The sequence below is a fragment of the Dermacentor variabilis genome, chromosome 4 (assembly GCF_050947875.1).
Source record: "Dermacentor variabilis isolate Ectoservices chromosome 4, ASM5094787v1, whole genome shotgun sequence".
Lineage (NCBI taxonomy): Eukaryota > Metazoa > Arthropoda > Arachnida > Ixodida > Ixodidae > Dermacentor > Dermacentor variabilis.
The window spans coordinates 24,961,308-24,979,588 of NC_134571.1; the positions used below are offsets into that span (position 1 = coordinate 24,961,308).

The 18,281-nt window shown below is 39.8% G+C and overlaps 2 protein-coding genes across 3 annotated transcripts in view; one reads left to right on the top strand and one right to left on the bottom strand.

The window, feature by feature from the left end:
• LOC142578827 (GSK3-beta interaction protein) overlaps nt 1-18,281 on the top strand; it is a 613,414-nt gene that overhangs the window by 405,072 nt on the left and 190,061 nt on the right. The gene's annotated exons all lie outside the window — the stretch shown is intronic.
• The window catches only part of LOC142578820 (alpha-1,3-mannosyl-glycoprotein 4-beta-N-acetylglucosaminyltransferase B-like), a 166,064-nt gene that overhangs the window by 12,286 nt on the left and 135,497 nt on the right, over nt 1-18,281 (bottom strand). Inside the window, exons 3-10 of the mRNA XM_075688425.1 lie at nt 17,320-17,453; nt 15,033-15,079; nt 12,198-12,311; nt 9,920-9,995; nt 8,179-8,299; nt 7,237-7,367; nt 5,656-5,763; nt 1,924-2,117 (exon numbers count right to left, since the gene is read on the bottom strand). Coding sequence (XP_075544540.1) covers nt 1,924-2,117; nt 5,656-5,763; nt 7,237-7,367; nt 8,179-8,299; nt 9,920-9,995; nt 12,198-12,311; nt 15,033-15,079; nt 17,320-17,453 — 925 coding nt within the window. The remainder of the gene's footprint in view (nt 1-1,923; nt 2,118-5,655; nt 5,764-7,236; nt 7,368-8,178; nt 8,300-9,919; nt 9,996-12,197; nt 12,312-15,032; nt 15,080-17,319; nt 17,454-18,281) is intronic.

Genomic DNA, 18,281 nt, shown 5'->3' on the forward strand with positions numbered 1-18,281 from the left:
AATAAATGCTTACCACAAAACACCTTATGTTGTGCGCATTATTTTCTGAATGATGTTAAGCATGCAAGTAAGTACTGGGATCAATACCCCACAGCTTCATCAAATGTGGTGAGGAGACTATATTTACAAAGACATATTTAAAAGCAAGTCATATGACATAGCACCACAATCAGGCTTAATACCAGCATGAGCATAAAGCACCAGTTGTGCCATTGTCACTGTTTTCGTCGTGGTACAGAGCACCTCATCATAGTTGCACTTGTTTGTGTGTGTATGTATTAAAATTGAGAAACATAAAGCTAGCCACTTCAAGCTAGAGCTGAAGCAGGCATATGTGTTTGCTGTGCAACAGTAAATTTCATCATTTGAAACCATCTGAAACATACAGCTCTGTCACCCATGTGCTGGTGTTGTTATCACTGATTCTTCTTGAAAAAACTTTTGCAAACAAACTTATTTTTGGCGGCATGTGTTCACTATGTCACAGGGGGTGGTCGGAGGATTATGTGCACTGTGCTAATTAGTTTGACTTTGTGAACTAGCTTGCAAACTGTTACAGCTTTACAGTCTGTCGAAGTGGAATGAAATCAAGGCACACTGCAGCTGTGGTCAAGGCACATTGTGAACCTGATTTGAGATTCATTAATGGAGTGGGGCAATGCCTTCAGCTTGTCTAAATTTTGTTGCATCAGTCTAGCTGTACTCGCAGACAACTTTCGGTGGCTATATAGGCAAAGGTACAAGGGTGGAACTTTGTGCTTGTATTAGATGGCCAAGTATATAGCCTGGACCAGCTTCATCATCTACGAGGCCACTGTGGCCAAAAAGCAAAGCACTAAGCAAGAACTTTCATGAACAGTTATGGCATTTTTACACAGTGACATGCAAAATAAAGCAATAGACAAGTCACAATATGCCAGGTGTTTCTTTTTATGCAGAACACTTTAAAAGAAAACTGTCAAACTAGGCACTTGCTGTTCTTGAAGATATGCTACATGGCTAGGCGGACATTAGCAGCAAGAAAATTTTAACCATAATTTTGTCAATTATTTGAAATGTTCTAATTAACCTCTTTAATTACCAACTTAAAGGCACATTTTCTATTTGTGAAACTGAAGTAAAGGAGTAGTGAAGTAATGTACACTTAGCAGAAATCCTAAGACTAGAACCACTTTCATGACATACATCGCCAAAATCTGCTAAAAGAGTGCCTTGGCATTCGAGTTATGATCGTTCTGAACTGTTAGAGGCATGCTTTTGGGAAAACATTAATTGGAACACCAATGTGTTTCATAGCCCATTTTAAGGTAGCATAGTTAGTGTTAGTTTTACAATTCTTTCTATGCAGACATGGCCTCACTACTCTTCAGCTTAAAATCCTGGTAGGCTTTAGGGATGCAGAAAACCACAATGCAATGGAAATATTAAGAAATGTTTGTGGAGCAATTCATTTGCTGTAAGTGTAATGCATAGCCTGTGAACAACCAAAAACTCATTGCCGTGCGGGAAAGATGGATGTTGCCTAACCTCACTTAAGACACTCAATTTTGAGTATGCAGATTGGGGTAGCTCTTTTTTCATTCGAAAGCAAATGGAAACACTATCATGTAATTTTTCTTCATCACTGCCAATGTATTTTGCCTAATCTGCATGCCTTCCAGGTGCAGTTAAATGTCACCACGCTTCAGTTACCCTTGCTAGCATGATAGTGCACATGGATTGACAAAACATAAATAAAATGAATAAACAAAATGGAAAGAATGAACCACCATTCTCAGACATGAATAGTTGGATGCCTTGCAAAGAGAAACATTCATTGCTTTGCATCTGCAATACGAGGAAATTAATATTTAAAGATGATTCAGCAATCACCCTTACAGCCCTCCCAATGATCCCAATGCTGCTCACAAGCCGCACACTCACCGTTCTATCCGAATAGGTGGTGTAAACCGGAATGTGATGTTGTCACCTTTCTGGGGCAGCAGAGCCCAGAAGAAAGTGGCGCCCTGGTAGGCTCTGGCAATGTTATAGCTCTTGTAGGCCTTGAGTGAGGTGGCCACCACAGCTGTTGGGTTGGCATGGCCAATGTGAAGTGCCAGCTTGCCAAAGTGGCGGTCCTGAGTGTGGCAAGAGAACCGGACAAGAATACATTCATTTCCTGAATGTTCTAAAATCAGTCTACATACTTCACGTCACCACAACTCAGCTAATTGTGAAAGCCACAGGCAAGCCAAGTCAATGAAATTTTTCGGCAAGCTCCAACACTGCTTCAAAAGTACCACTGTGTCCCATGTGCACACTGGTGCTGTCTGCTCATGCAAGTTTGGGACCAAGCAGCTCCATCTAGCACTCAAAGCTCAAACAATGCATAGCTTAAACTTTTTCTGAGTATTTAACAATACTATACCGAATGTTGTATAAATAACACCAAAAGATATACAGTCGTCAAGCAAAGCATGCCTCATGCTAGGGCCAGTGTTTCGACAAGGAGACTTGTTAGCTCCTGAAACATCTCGTTTGATCACTGTTGATCACATATGAAGTCTTCGTATTCTTGTGAACCTGTGTTTTGTTTGTAGTGGCAGATCTGCATGAAATTTCAGTAAAGTTGCGAACACCTTTGTGCTCATGCTTGGCAAAGTTGTAGCATTTCACAGTACTTGCAATTTATTACCAAATTGAAAAGCATAACTCACCTGTTTCATACAGAATAAATCGAAAATATGTGTTGTCTGCTGTGACAACAGACAAAAACAATGATTTCATTGCAACCGAATGGTACTGCAGTCCGTCATTGTAAAGGCAACTTATGGCATGTGTTGTTTCATTGTTACATTGAGAGATGGCACTGCTGTCCTATTCCTGCAAGAATCTAAATTTTTTTATTATTGTTGCTGCAGACAATGTGTACTTACAAGTTATTCCTCCTTGAATTCAGTGCCGAAAACTATGGCAGCAAAATGATAAGGACACAAGATGAGCTCTATCCTTCTCTGAGTTGCTGTCGTTTTTCACGCTGGTTTGAAGTATGTACTCATTCCAATAAGCCCAATTTTCTATGTTACTGCAATTCCCATTTATTTTGGACAGCACACAGTAGCAGTGTGCATGTACATGTTATTAAACTGCACTTCCCATGAAATGCCACCTGTGTGCAAAATTTCAAACATGAGTAAACCTGTGGGTTAGTCAGCAAGGGCTCACAACATTTCAAACAGGGATGTAACAAATCATCAAATATAACTAAGTAAATTTAACATGTGTCTAGCCAATATCAGCATGTAATGAATACATGCTTACAAAGAATATTGGCAATAACAAAGACACTTTTGTATTAGTATTCGCAACTTTGTTATAACAAGGCTCGACTGTATTTACATGATGTCAAGCATATGCACACAACAGATCCTTATGTCTAAGGAGTTTCTGCAGTGGCATCTACAGTGAGTAACAAGTATAAAATGTAGGAGGCTCCCGCCCATAAAAAGTGTTGCACCTCCTTTCTGCTCCTCTGAGCTCCAAGAAAATAGCATCCAGGCCTGATCACACAGGGAAAAGAAGAGGTGCTTTAGGGTGGTGGCTCAGCTATAGTAATGATAATGCCATTGACAAAATAAAATCGGTGGGCATGGGGACAAATGTGACAGCTCGAAGCACAAACACATGCACAATAACACTAGATGCTCCGAAAAGTGATATAAGGAGAGAAACTATCACAACCGTATGTCCAAGAAACCTCATCGCCAAATTCCCAATAGTGAGAAAATGCTACAACAAAGAGCTTGAAACATAAGCTTACTCAGAGAAAACACGGGGAATGCAGGAGATGGAAATTCAAGACTATGAGCAAAATGAGAACAAGGTGAAAGCAGTAGCCAACATTTCGACAAGGCCTTGAAAAAGACGAATTTCTTTTTTTAAGGCATTGAAAAAGACAAGTCCACTTGTTGAAACATTGGCTCTCTCTTTTACCTTGTTATTATTTTGCTCATAAGCTTATTCAGAGTTATTCTAGAGACACAATGCAAGATTTATTTTTTCTCTCAATTCACTTGGCTTGACTGCAGTGCATATTCAAAATACATTTTATTCATAATACTCAGAAATCTATGATGCAAAATGTGGTGCAATTCATGACTGGCAGACTGCCAGATTTTTTAACAGGCCACGCTGCTTATTATAAGTAAGGATCCACAAAGCAGATACAATGGAGGAAGTTGATTAATGCCTTTGGTCACCTGCCTTATTGGTGTTGTTTCTGTCTTTCTGATAACTGTTGTCAGGTGGCATTGTAATTGCAGTAATGCTTTGAGAACTTGGAAAGTCAGTTCCTTAGTTATATCCTACATCCTATTACTTCCATGCACATATGACCTGCATTATTATTCTAACACCATTAAAAGATTTAGCTCTTATTTCTTCTTTGTTGCTAAAATTTTACAGCAAGATTCAATTTATTAGTCTGCATTATTTATTAAAACACTCGCCATAATTGATTGCCTGGCTTATGCAGAAAAATATACAATCTACTGCTTATAGGCGCCTCACCATCAACATGCGCTGCTGCAGAAATAGGGACTGGCTTTGCCACCTGTCGACCAAATGTTTACACAAACCAGGCAAACAATGAAGCCAAGTGTTTTGTTGAATGAAGTGGGCCAAAAGGTGAAGCAGTAAGCACAAGATTGCATTTTAACATTCCTACACAGGTTTCTCTACAATATATATTAGTAATGCAAATTGGTACTTCTGCACTGATTAACTTCTTAACTACCATGACAAATTTCAAAATAATTTTTAAGTGTGGATGTTTTTAGACGTGCATATTTGGCACCAATTATTTCTAAAAAATATGCTTTTTTACTTGTTTTGTTACAAAATTTGCAAAAGTAATTGTATATCACTGAATTGTCAGAATTACAAAATACTGTGCTAGACACAAGAGCAAAAGTTGCAGAAAGTTCACGAGTTAACTCATCATCAGCACCAGAGAATGTTTGTTGTGATGACGAGTTATGTCGTGATCGACAGTTAAGGGGTTAATGTGTGATTACTATGTAAAAGTGAACTTTGTGTGACCTACATTACAGTGCAGAGGGCTCTTCTTTTCCTAGTGTATATTGGCCCCACAGCCTTCCCTGTCGATTAAGTTAGGTCATGACAGAGTCTAGTGAGGTGAACACTGCATGCTTCACCGAAATCCATCATAGAATGTTTTTCTGTCAAGCACAAGATGTGTACTGTTCAACTAGAAAGCTTGCTAAAACAACTGCAGTACTGGTCCTACAGTATATTGAGTCTATTTCTGACAAGTGAGTAGCACTGTTTAAGGCAAATGGATAGAAATTAATCATGTAAATACAGCTTGTCTACTTCTATTTCTATTACTAAAAGAAAAAGATTGCCCCCCTGCTTTTCTTGATAATTGGCACATTAGGAAGGTGGTACGGTACACCATGCAAATTTAACTACGGCTTTAATCATATACCAAATGTAGAGCACATTTCTGACAAAAGCTGTGCTTCCTGCTCATTGCATCTCCTTGTCTTGCGATCTGTATAATTTGTTTCTGTCTGTAGCTGTAAAACAGCTGTTTACGAGCAATGATGAAGTCATAAACAAAGCAGCGCTACTCTTATGGCCAAAGAGCATTACCTTCAATTTCTGCACTTTGCCTTTCAAGGATGAATGCATGCCCACATGCTGGAATAGCGATGGCTTATAATGGATCCATATGGTATCTACCCTCTTCCGGCACTGTTTCTGTTGACAAAATAAGTATAATAAACATTATTGTCCAAAAAACTCAACAGCAACACTGAAAACTTGAATAAAATTTGCTGTCTCATATAAGCTGCACTTCCAAATAAAGTGACTGCAGCACAAAAGTCCACACATGAAGAATCGTCTTACATTTACAACTGTGATAGCAATCTCTGCTAATAGGCTTTTCAATACAAAATTTTGACTAATGATGAACTTACGTTGGGAATCTGGAACAGCTACCACAACCATCAAGTGAGAACTTCAAGTCTGCAAGTTTTAGACTTGCCTATGAAAAACAAGTATACCCCATGCTTGATCGGTGTAAGAGTCGGCAAATACGACGGGCTAACGGGCTAATTTCCGCTGAGAATGATCTTAAGCTCATCAAGGACTGAGGGTAATTTCAGCATTAGCACCGCCAATGTCATACTTATGGTAGTTTAAAATGACAATTAGCACCATTGGTTAAAATTGCATCCAACATATAAAAAAAGCATAAACTTTCTTGCAGACATTTCCGTAAGCTGCTAAAGCCAGAAAAAGTTCACAACATAAGAAAGTGACCACACACTCTTGAAGTTCCAGTTGAATTTTTGTACTGATGCCAGAAAAAGAAAGAGTACTTTGCTATGAAGAAATATGACAGAGAGAACCAGGGGAACACACAAACCTACCTGGATTGAAGGATAAAACAATTAGACACCACTGGTGGCTAGTCCATGCATTTGAGAAGCTAGGACAGCAACTGCCAAGCTTGCTTATACATTGTGGTGGTAATGGGTGTGCAGGACTGCTCAAGTTGAAATGTCATTGATTGATTGAACAATTATCAATCGAATAATTAATTAATTAATTAATTCATTCATTCATTCAATGGGATTAATATACTAAAGCAACCCAAGGTATATGAGAGGCACCATAGTGGAGGTGTTTGGATTAATTTCAAACAGATGGTGTTCCTTAATGTGCAACCAATGACCGATACAAAAGCTTTCTCTGCATACTGCCCCTATCGAAATGTAGCCGCTGCAGCTGGGAATTGAACCTGCAACCTTTTGCTCAGCAGCAGAATGCCATCATAACCACTAATACAACATAACAGCTAGGCTGCAAATGTGGCAGTTTCAGTACGGTGTAAAACATGAGATGCAGGTCAGAATCCACATCGCATTCAAACAACCAACAGCACAAAAAATAGCATGTGCAGCAAGGCTGAAGCTGGCCACAGCTCATGAAATTGGGGTTCCCAATGAATAAAATGATAGTAATGATTAAAGGTGCCATAAACTGGTGAAGCTTTACAGTTTTGACAGCTTAGACTCCAGTGAATAGCGGCTGTTGGTCCACATCTGACAACATAGCATGTTTGCACAGCAATCAAACAATGAATGAATGAAAGAATGTGGTATGGCAATTTCAACCCAAGTGCAAACAGTTGATTATCTTTAGAACTGAAGAGTAGAGACTCACATGGTCTTGATCGTTTCGGCAAATCATAGTGGAAACCATGTTGTCTAGAAGCCAGTCAACAGGCTTGTCATTGTAAAATATGAGAAAGAAGGCCACAAACTTGGACAAGTCCACACACTTGAACAGTTTCCCTGCAGAACAATATAGTTTTGTATCAGAGAATCTATGTTCTGAACTATGTCCCTGTAAAGAATAACACATCAGTTACCATAGCCTACGCAAATGTCTAATGTGAACTAAAAAAGGCTTGTCTGAGGTTTAACGACACATTACATGCAATCATTGCCTTAGGCACATCAGTTTGGACACTGTATGTCAAGCACAATGTTTTGTGAAAAAGCAGATAGCAGTCTGGATTTATTTTTAACGGTCACATATTTCTGGCAAACAAAATTAGTAACAGCTTGTGATGAAATGGAAGTACTCAGTATTCAGTAATAAATTTAACTACCCTTCTGTTGCTTCTCTGATATAAAATTACAGCATAAACCAGGCGTAGGTGCATGCAACAGCTTCATGGCTTACATGACAATCTGATGAAATTGGCACAGTTTGAGTAAAATAAAACTGACTCATAACACAAGCAGCACAAGGATGAAGTGCAGCAGATTGACAACAAAAAACAGCATTATAGCCCTTTTTGGTAAAGCTAATAACCTTTGAGTGTCTGCCATCTGACAAGTCCCTGCTTATGCTTCAATGTTTCATTGTAAAATCAAATTCGAAGATTCACTAAATATAGCCAATCTGACATTAACGTCATGACACATATGTGTGTTAGTAACTGTGTCCCAACTGAACTGTTAAGAAACAGAAAATATTTATGCCAATATCACAAGACAAAACTATGCCCGCCTTGTATATTACTGTGAAAGTAGACAGACTGAGTGAAGCAGAATCTTTTTAGGTTGTTGCTGTCCAATCAAGTGTTGCTCAACTCACCGATAAAGCCTAGCTGGCAGAAGTCGAGGATAATCCAATGCCTTTTGTTGGCCACGTGATTGTATGCGGCATCCCTCATTTTTGTGATATATCCAGGCTTGGTGAGGATGTCATCCTCTAGCTATAGAGGAGGAGAAGAAAGTGTAAATCTATAACTGTGCTACAGTGTAAATTGACATGAAAATAAATCTTGGAAAATTTTGACACTTATAGAAAATATTGCCAACGAAAATCAATATGCGTATGACTCGGCAATTATGTTGTGGTGAAACAGTTTTGCATAAACCAGGAAATCATGTGATGCAAAATTTTGTTTTATGCACTAAGGCTGCAGGATGCAGTGAGAAGTGAGCAGCATGTAAATTTAAAGCTTGTTTTACAATATACAATTTCCATTGCATTGGAAGCACAATTTTCATTGCACGTGATGAAAATCCCAATTGCACTTATCACACCATTGCTGCAATCAGTACGATTTTAGAGTGCAGCTCTTAGGCATCCATTCCTGTGTTAAGCGTTGGCGTGCCTCGGCAGCCCTCGTACACAAGTAAACGATTACAGCAAAAGATGAAGGAGCGAATGCGGAGTGCAGCGGGGGATAAAAGGCGGCAGTAGTGAAGAGAGCGCAAGAAGGAAAGCGGAGGAGAAGGCTACAGTGAAAGCATAAATGCTTTCACTGAAACTGAAATGGAAACTTAAAAAAATTGTGAATTGTAGGGGAACAGAAATGTTATGAAATGAAAAGCGAAAAACCTCTCTGAAATGAAACCAAAATGAAAAAGTGCTTTCAATTCAGGTTAGCCATCTCTTCCAGAGCTTTTCATACATGCACTTGTGGCTCAGCCATGCTACAAACTTGTAGATGCACGCACGCAAGTTGCTGCCATTTTAGAAGTGGCAGCTCCATTACAGTGAATTTCAATGTATCAGGTTGGAAGGCAGTTCAGCCATTCTTACAAGAGCTGTAGCAGAAGCATAACAATGTTCATGTGTCAGCCGCTCGCAACTACACACTAGTGCTACTCACATCCAGCGGAAGCTGCATGTAGCAAAAGAAGTGTGAAGGCAAGATTTCAGGCCTCAGAGGCACCCCAAGAAGTAAAATGAAGTTAGGAAGTGTAAGTTGACACAGTTTATGAATTCTCCTGCTGTGATTTTTCTTCACTAGGCTAGCTAACTTAGCAGAAGCACCACAGCATGTGGTTGCTAGCTATTTTTGGCTCCAATTAAAGATAATGCCAATAGGACTGTAATAGATGTAACAGGCAGCAGCAGCTCTGCCTCTTTGCATCATTTTCTAATAACAACACCACGAAAGATTTCTAATAATAGCACCAAGAAAAAGCAGTCACTGACAGGAATGTAACTGATAAGCACTAAAATCAACACCTCATCACCCAAACAGGGATACTTAGTTAAAGAACAAACGGAGGTCATTCTGTGCAAGACACGATCGATGATGTGTTTCAAATAAATTGACATGATGTTTCTAAAAGCAACCAGTACTCCTTTAGCTTTAGAAGTTCGTAGCAGAAAAAATTTAATCAACTGTGAATGGCCATGCGCAATATTTACTAATAGGTTTATGGCAGCCAAAATGTACACAATATCTTTCTACGATTCTACGCCATTATTTCTTACAGTTTCATCTACCGTCTGCAAATATGCAAATTAGTTTTGTTACAAAGAGCAACAAAAACACTAGCAGAGGTCGTTTACTAATAAACTCACGTGTACTCACCTGCAAATAGAATGTCCCCCTGTTTTGTGCGTACATCATAAGGTATGCAAAGTCCAACGTCTGTTTTGTTCTCCATCTGCATATTAATGCAAGGACAGATCATTCCCAAGAAGAATTGTGTTCCTAAGTCACGCACTACCTTGAATTCAGAAACCTCAATGGTGTGAAATTTCCTATATAAAGAACTCACTCTGATTAAAGAGACATATAATTCAATCAATAAATTCATTCCAATTTCATAGCAAATGACAACATAAGACAAAGGTACTCTTAATTGGGCACATTGTTAAATCCATCAAAGCTCTGCAAACTTTCTCCTTTCTGTAAGATAGAGGTGTAATCATACAGCACCGTTCGTACAGCTAGAACAGACTTAAGCCTCTAGACAAGCTTCCTTTCTTTTTACAAAGGCAAGTTGGCAATATTTTCAGTCTCGTTGTTCCCGCATGATTTCTAAGGTAGTTTCAGCTCTAGCCTTTAAGACAGAAGATCGCAATAATACTCACAGTACTGCCCATGTTCTACCTTGTTCTCAATTTCTTTGAGTTACATTTTACTAGTATAATGAATACGTTAAACGTGATTTGGCATCTGAAATGCAGCCGGTGATATCACGAGGAAGGAGCTGCACTTGTCGCTCCTTTGTGAATACAATGCACGGATTTCTGAACAGTAGGGGTCTTCGAACAATAAAGCTTCCCAGTCACATCGAATGAAAACATTGCAAAAAGATCACTTCTGGATATCAAATATTTCTTCCTTTCTAGAAAAAGTTAGAAAAGGTTGTGTAGAGTCTATTCGATAAAAAATACTTGGCTGACCCTTCCGAAAGTGGAATGTGTACACTAGAAGCAGTGGTGGCTTTCTTGCACATTCACAAATACAAGTCCATAAATGTGCGAAGTCCCTTATTAATTAGTTTCACTCAAAGGGTGAAGCAATGACAGCGATAGTAAGCATGCGAGGCCTGTACTACTGTGCAGCATAAACAGCTTTGTCGGAAGCTACCAGGCATCATAGGTATATCCGATGCCATGGTAAGCGTGTATGTGGTGAAACTGCGTCGTTAGAGCTCTGGCAGCATTGCACATGTGCGGCCATGCACACTTCAAGGTGACCAGACGCACAAAAATGGCATGAGCTGCCATGGCTCCACCGAGTGATGACAGTTGCTGGGAGTCATCTTAGAAAAAGTGCTAGGAACTTCCTTGCCCATAGATGTCAGCTGAGACCACAACACACTTCCAAGCACTACCACCTTTACTACCCTGAAAAGTGCCCAGGCTGCCGGCCTTGTTTTCTACCTAATTGCTCAGTCACGAAAACAAATAATGTCTAAATATCTTCCCTGCAACCAATATGCATCATCAAAAGCGCAATTACTTTACTAAAGCAAACTTTTTATGCATACTTTTTTCTTAACCACAAAACAGCAATGTGTTGCCATCTCACAGATTTGCATAATGATGTTTGCGTGACGTATGTACATGGGAGTGATTTTCACGGGAGCCCGGTAGAAAACACTTTCGTGTTAAAAAAGATAGTGTTATTACGAATATTTGATATACATACACGTAATGCTGTTTACAGCTGGATGTCTGCTTAACTGAGGCATTTACGAATAATAAGCAACTCCTCTCAGTTAGCCAGTGCACAATGACATTGACAGTAATGAACTAAGGGAACAGCATGTCAACAAGTGTCCATGAGTGTTGCTTTAGTTGAAAATGAAAACTGTGATACTAGTGCAACGCATACCTTTTAAAGGATATATGCAAACCGTATTAGACTCACCAAATAATAAAGAAGTTTATACAGATCAAAACAACAAATTCATAGACTGCCTAAAAGTCAGACATTCTCATTGAATGACTGTTCTTCATCAGGACGATGAGCAAAACGTGAACAAGGTGAATGCAGGAGCCAACGTTTCGACAAGTGGACTTGTCTTCTTCAAGGCATCATCATCAGTTATTCATCAGAAAATATGTATTATAGAATTTATTATTCATACGAAAATTTTTGATATCCAGAAGCGATTTTTCTAGAATATTCTTATTTTATTCAAATGGGAAGTTTAGCTGTTCAATTGAAATACCCCTTATTCAGGTGCATTTCTCTGCCTCATGCTTTCGCACAGCCTATGGTGCCTCTGCACAGCAGCCACAGCTCTGCTGCAGCCCAATTATTCAGCGTATTCAAATTTCAAATATTTGCATGCCCTTATAGAACAGACAAGTCACCACGAGTATAATATATGCGAGTTCTGTTCACTCACTTCACGCGGGTGAGTGGGTCCCCCAGCGTCTCCGGGAGGCGGTCCATGTCTGGGTAGTAGGACGATGGTGGAGAAATGATCTCCAGAAGCCCACTCTCAACATGCTCGCTTAACCTGTTCACATGACACACGAGGGATGTGGAACAACATGAAGATAAGACTGCCGAAGTGAAGACTACCTGAGGATAAGACTACTTATCATGGAAGATTGTTATCTTGATCTTTTCTGTCTGTGTGCATATATATATATATGTATATACTGTGCAAATGTTACAATAAGATACAATTGTACTTGTTCCTTTGCTCGTGTTGTGTCCATAACACACTTTAAATTTATTTTTTTTATTCACGATGAATATATAGCTTTGTTTGTTAGCTGAAGCATTAATTTGTTAGTGCTGTGCTAGTTTCCAGCAGCCACTGCCCTGAGTTCTTTCGAAATGTATTTTTTTTCTTTTTCCCAAACTTCATGACCATGGGTTGCAACAGGGCTGGGCAAAAAAAATACTTTGCAATTGTATCATGATATGATGCAAGATACTCGGGCAACAAGTACTTGAGATGCAGATACGAGATACTACCGCAATTGTTGTATCCGATATGATACTTTCCATTTGTATCTTAAGAGACTTTGATACATTGGCACATTTATTATTATTGATCTATATAATGTAGCAGCAAGCACATATGCACAGAAATATTTGTTTGGAAATTTCTTGACTCCGACCAACCTTGTTTCATTTGAATGAAATATCTGTTAGCATCAAATTTTTCGTTGTTCTTATTCAAAGTATATTTTCATTCTGAAACAATTTATTGACATTGCTTTAGCTGCTTAACATTAGAGCTTTTTATACGCTGTGCTGTCAGCAGTTTTTGCTCATCACTTTTGTAATTGATGGGAGTCACTGCTCTGCTTGCTGACCAGCTAGTGGGTCACCATTTAATTACAAGAACGTCAACAAGAAGCATCTGCACGATGGCGCAAGTACCTCTGTGCAGTTTTACCTTGTCTGTAAACACATTACTGTTTATGCATGTAAGCTAGTGCTAAAAATTGCTTTAGTGCTTGCGAGCAACAATCACATACACAAAATAGCTGCTTTACTCACAAGTCTCCCAGAAGCAGTGCAATCCACACTTTGGTTCACAAAAGTCAAACTTACATCCATGAGATCCTTCAAGTATTTGATGTGTGAAAGCCACTAGACACAAGGCAATGCCATCCTTGCATTCTTCAGACTTTGTAACAAAGCACTATGCAAGAGAAACTTGCATACTGACACTACAGCTTCATCAAATTTTATGCGAAAGTTGCCGCATACATTGGTGTACGCAGCACAGTTTGGTGGCTATGAGCAAGTGTCGTGGCACGATGCAACTAAAACGAAAAATCAAGAAAACAAAAGGTCGGCTGCACACAGATATGCACATGCTTGTTTTTGTCGAGACAGTGTGAGCGCCACCACGTGACTCTGCTCCACCAATAGACGTCACCACCTGCCCTCGCAGAAGGGCTCTGGCAGAAAGATAAAAGAATGTCGCTGCCTTTAGTTTTCTTCAGGTGGCTTAGTGGCAGCAGTATCAGCTTGAGAAGCAGAGCTCAGCCTACGTTCAAAAGTTTTGCACAGTGATGTTATGATAGCAGTATCTCGTACCTTAAGATATATGATACATTATTTCAAGTATCGCAAATACAGATATTGACACATGTCTTGCCAGACGTATCATGATACAGATACAAGATACCCAAAGAGTATCAAGATAGTACCTAAGATACATGTATCTTTGATACTGCCCAGCCCTGGACCACAAACAGCAACTGCAGCATTCTATTTTGTTTCTTCTAGCATATGAAGGAGACTGACTTAGGCAACACTACTAGCTTCTTGCCTTTTATAGGGGACATAATAATAGTAAGATTAACAGTAATACTAACAAAATTAAATCCCTCTAGGCTGGCAAGGTATTCATAACAAACTGTGTTTTCAGACACTTGGCAGAAAAGGTTCTTTATTACAAGAAAAAAAACATGAACACTGAACTTTTTTTTAATTTCATGCCAAAACCTCAGAACCGGTAGTTAGTGCAACTTCACAAACTTCAAACAATTTTCTTGTAGTTAGGTCATTTTAGGAACGAAAAGTGCTGAAACTTGCTATGTAGAGTGAGTGGTTCCTTTCAATAGCAATGAATACTTTCATTACTGCTAAACATTTAGCTAAGCCTGAGCAGATGCCATCAAAATTCCTGAAGTCAGGATGAGTTTGTGCAAGAATTTCAGGGTGTTGTCACCACAGTTTTGCTTCTGCATCTCTTCTCACTTTACAAGATTCCTCACGATAAGAATGGCTGTTTTGCTACAGCACAAACGTAATTTACTAACACAGCTTAACCCAATATTGCTGTTTGGTTTCCCTTGAAGTGTTCTGCCATGCAATGTTCATCAGCTCCGAGGAATCTTTCTATTTAAGGATTTTCTAAAAGGATAAGATGAACACGAATCCTTTTTAGATAGCTACAGGTTATAAATTTTCTACAAAGCAGCCAAGTGAGGAAAACGGCAGCAACAACAACCAAATGGCTACAGAAGATACAAAACCACGGACTTGAAATAAGCTGCCAAGGAATCGGGAGGTTGATGCCAAATTTAAAAGAGTTCAAGCTAACTTCCCATTGTAAAGAAACATTTATTCGTGTATTTAACGTTCACACTATAAATCTCCACTCAGACAGATTTTGCTGCATTCTTCTGGCCTGTGAGAGCTTGCACACTAATAGGCAAAACCACAGGTGGCACAACAATTTTGCAATACGTACTTAAATAATACTTACTCCTCTTTGATTTCTTTGGATTGCTTCATGACGTAACTCAGGTCAGTCTGAAAGAAAGAAAAGTATACAAGTGAGAGCAACAAGAAAGTGACAACAGGGTTTCTGTCACAACCTTGTCATGCAAAAAACATGTCCAGAGACATCAACAAACCTAACACATCTCTTCCTGCATACTTTATATGATATAATGTGCAGCATTTTTTTAAAGTTATTCAATAAGTACTTGGCCGTCAGCTAAAAAAATGGTTGTCAACTAAATTTGGTCTTAATGTCATTGCTTTTCCAAACAGAAATTTAGCATATTCACAAAAGTATTGCAACCTAGCAGATTTCGAACATTGTTTTAACCTTAATTTTTAGCACTTGCGCTTGTCTTATCCATTTTTTGTCCATTTTTTCTGCACCCTAAAATAGGTTGCTCATTAAATGCCAACTACACCATGACCTTTCGCACTGTTTTAACAAAGTGCCTAGATGCCCTCAGAAAAAAAAAATCATCTTGGTACATCCCCCACTTCAACGCTTGTCAATAAGCAAATACTGTGGCTCCTCGTCCACTCATTTCATAAACATCTAAAAACGATGTGGTCATATTCAGGATAACCAAAAAATATAAATGAAGTACACATGCTATCCTGCAGTACAGAGCCTGCCTCAGAGAAACACACCTGACCGATTGAAGGCACAGATGAACCTCGTTAAAATGAAATCGCATCCAGTACCAAGATACCTCCACGATAACTGACATTTGTTATAAGCATATACTCTGGCACTGGCAAAAAAAAAATAGTGATAATGTTTTTGCCAAAGAAGCAGAAGTGTGCTGCCTCTGATGGATCAAATAAAGGTATTCGGCAAATTCTGATGGCCTGTGGATGGCTTGCCATGCAGACCAGGCACGGAAACAACAAATTATACGCGTTTTGCACCATCGTTAATACACGATTGTGTGGTCGATGTGATCGCATGGGATCAGAGCGTTAACTTGCCGGCTGCTGCTCAACCAAGCTAAGCCAAGCCACAGGTCAATACGTGCACATCCATCTCGAATGTGCCATTTGAACCTGCTATCACTCAGTGCAGTCCCTGTCCGATTTTTCGGGCATAGAGGAGGCCGCATGCATACCCAAACTCAGCTGATATGGGCATCAGCTAGCCCGTGCATGGGATTTCATGCTCGGTCGCCAATGATGTCTACGGATACGGACACAATGACAACAAGCTCCACGCGATGGCATGTCCCGGCCGCTTCGCTGGCCATCGGCGCATTTTCGCAACAGTCGGACATGATGGTGGTCGTGGGCCTAGGCCGCTAGGCCCAACCACCCCGGCAACCAAAGTCGCGGTTTAGCGCTGAATTTACGTGGCGGCAACTTCGTTCACGGCTGCCATGTTTGTGGCACAGCACGTGCAGGTAATGTCCAAGAATTTGAGCCGCATATTTTCTATACATGTGGCGCTGGTTTTGAAAACGATGAGTGAAAAATCCATCGGTGACTGTATGAGACATATTTGTTCCCATAATGCATATTTGGGCCGTGTGCAAAAATGTTCGACAGCGATTCAACCTGCAGCTGAAATCATTGAAAGAGTCTGAATTCATGGCTGAATTGGGAGTGGGAATGGGTTGTATAAAATGCATAATTTATTGTGAGAGCAGTGCTGGAGCGACAATGTTTAAACTTTGATTCAGGTTGGGTTCAAGCTTTCTTTGTTTTAGTGCATGTGTAGTAACGTCTGGCACCTTCTGCATGTTATTTCTTCCACTGTTCAAGGTGCACTTCGGTCAGCAAGACATCCAGGCGAGACTTTGTCAATGCGAAGGCGAGTAGCGAGCGAGCGAACACCGCTCTCACTCTATGCCGCCCAACGTACTCAAATTTCTCCGGCACGAGCGCGGCGTAGCGTTTCTCCACGTGCCGAAGGCGGAGTCACTGCGCACGACACTTTATCACGTCACCCCTGGCGTAAGGGGGAGTAGGAAGAGTATCAGACTTTAAAACTTCACTACCTATGAGATAGGCTAACATTTTTAAACTGCGCGATATTCAGGATCGGCCGAAGAAAAAGGCTAGAGTTAGAAGGAGATATCATACACGGAAAAGCGGCGGTAACTTGCCAAGGAAATCATTGTCTTCAATAAAAGTTACTTCACAATAATCGTGTCGGGTCCCTCATTTTCGATTACGTTATAGATTACTCCATAATAAAGCTTGTCCAAGCAAATTTTATATTTACTTCGTTATATCCAATGATTCAATAATTAGCCAATGGCCAATAAACGCACCTCCGCGATGAACACGACGATGAGCGATATCTTTCTTTCGTCGGGGCTCATGTTGTTGATCAGGTTATGTAGCGTGGACATCAGGTAGCTTTGCACCTCTCGCTTTACAGTGGGCACACCCAGCACCATGGTCACTGCGAGAGAGCATAGAGCAACAAAAGTGAGCACAATGTGACACGTGTTTCAGCAAAGAAAAGAACACGGAAGTGCAGTGGCGTAAGAATAAAGGTAAAACGGAAATGAATGTCGTCACGTGCCCATGCCCGATGTCCTTCAAGTCTGACAACATTCAGAAGCTGAACTGTAAAAAAGGTTCAATCATCGTTCTCTTGCATACAAGAGCATATACGCATACATGTACCTTTCAGGTACTGCATATAGCTGTACGCACCACTAAACACCTCAAAAGCAGCAAATAATGATGTCACAAAGCCTGTAGCATACTCACTCAGGCACTTGCAGTTGAAGCTACTTTATCAGATGATTTAGTGTGAGAGCAGTATTAGATGTCATGAAACATGTCGCACCCACATTGAGGTACGCTTGATTCACGCTGTGCTGCCAGATCAATAAATATATGTAAAAAATAGGTGTGCCTTATCCTGCAACCACTTTCTTTATGACATGCTATCCCCCTTGGGACGTTTCGCAGACATTCAACGAGAGATGAAAAGCCACCATAAAATATATTTATCATTTATTCAATAAGATCTTATCACAGTCCTACATTGTAACGTGCTATGCTGTCATGGAATGCATATTTCGTCCACGGCATATTTTGACCATGTACCCATGTAGTGGCTGGTGCAAGGAACAGATATTCATGGCTTTCTCTTTTTGAACAAGAAAATCCACAATATGTTGACTGTCACGCAGTTGTTAATGTGTACGTTTCTTTCCATAACTCTCCTTATAGCACAAAAATATTTAAAATGTTGTTTTCTTGAAAAAAAATTACAGGA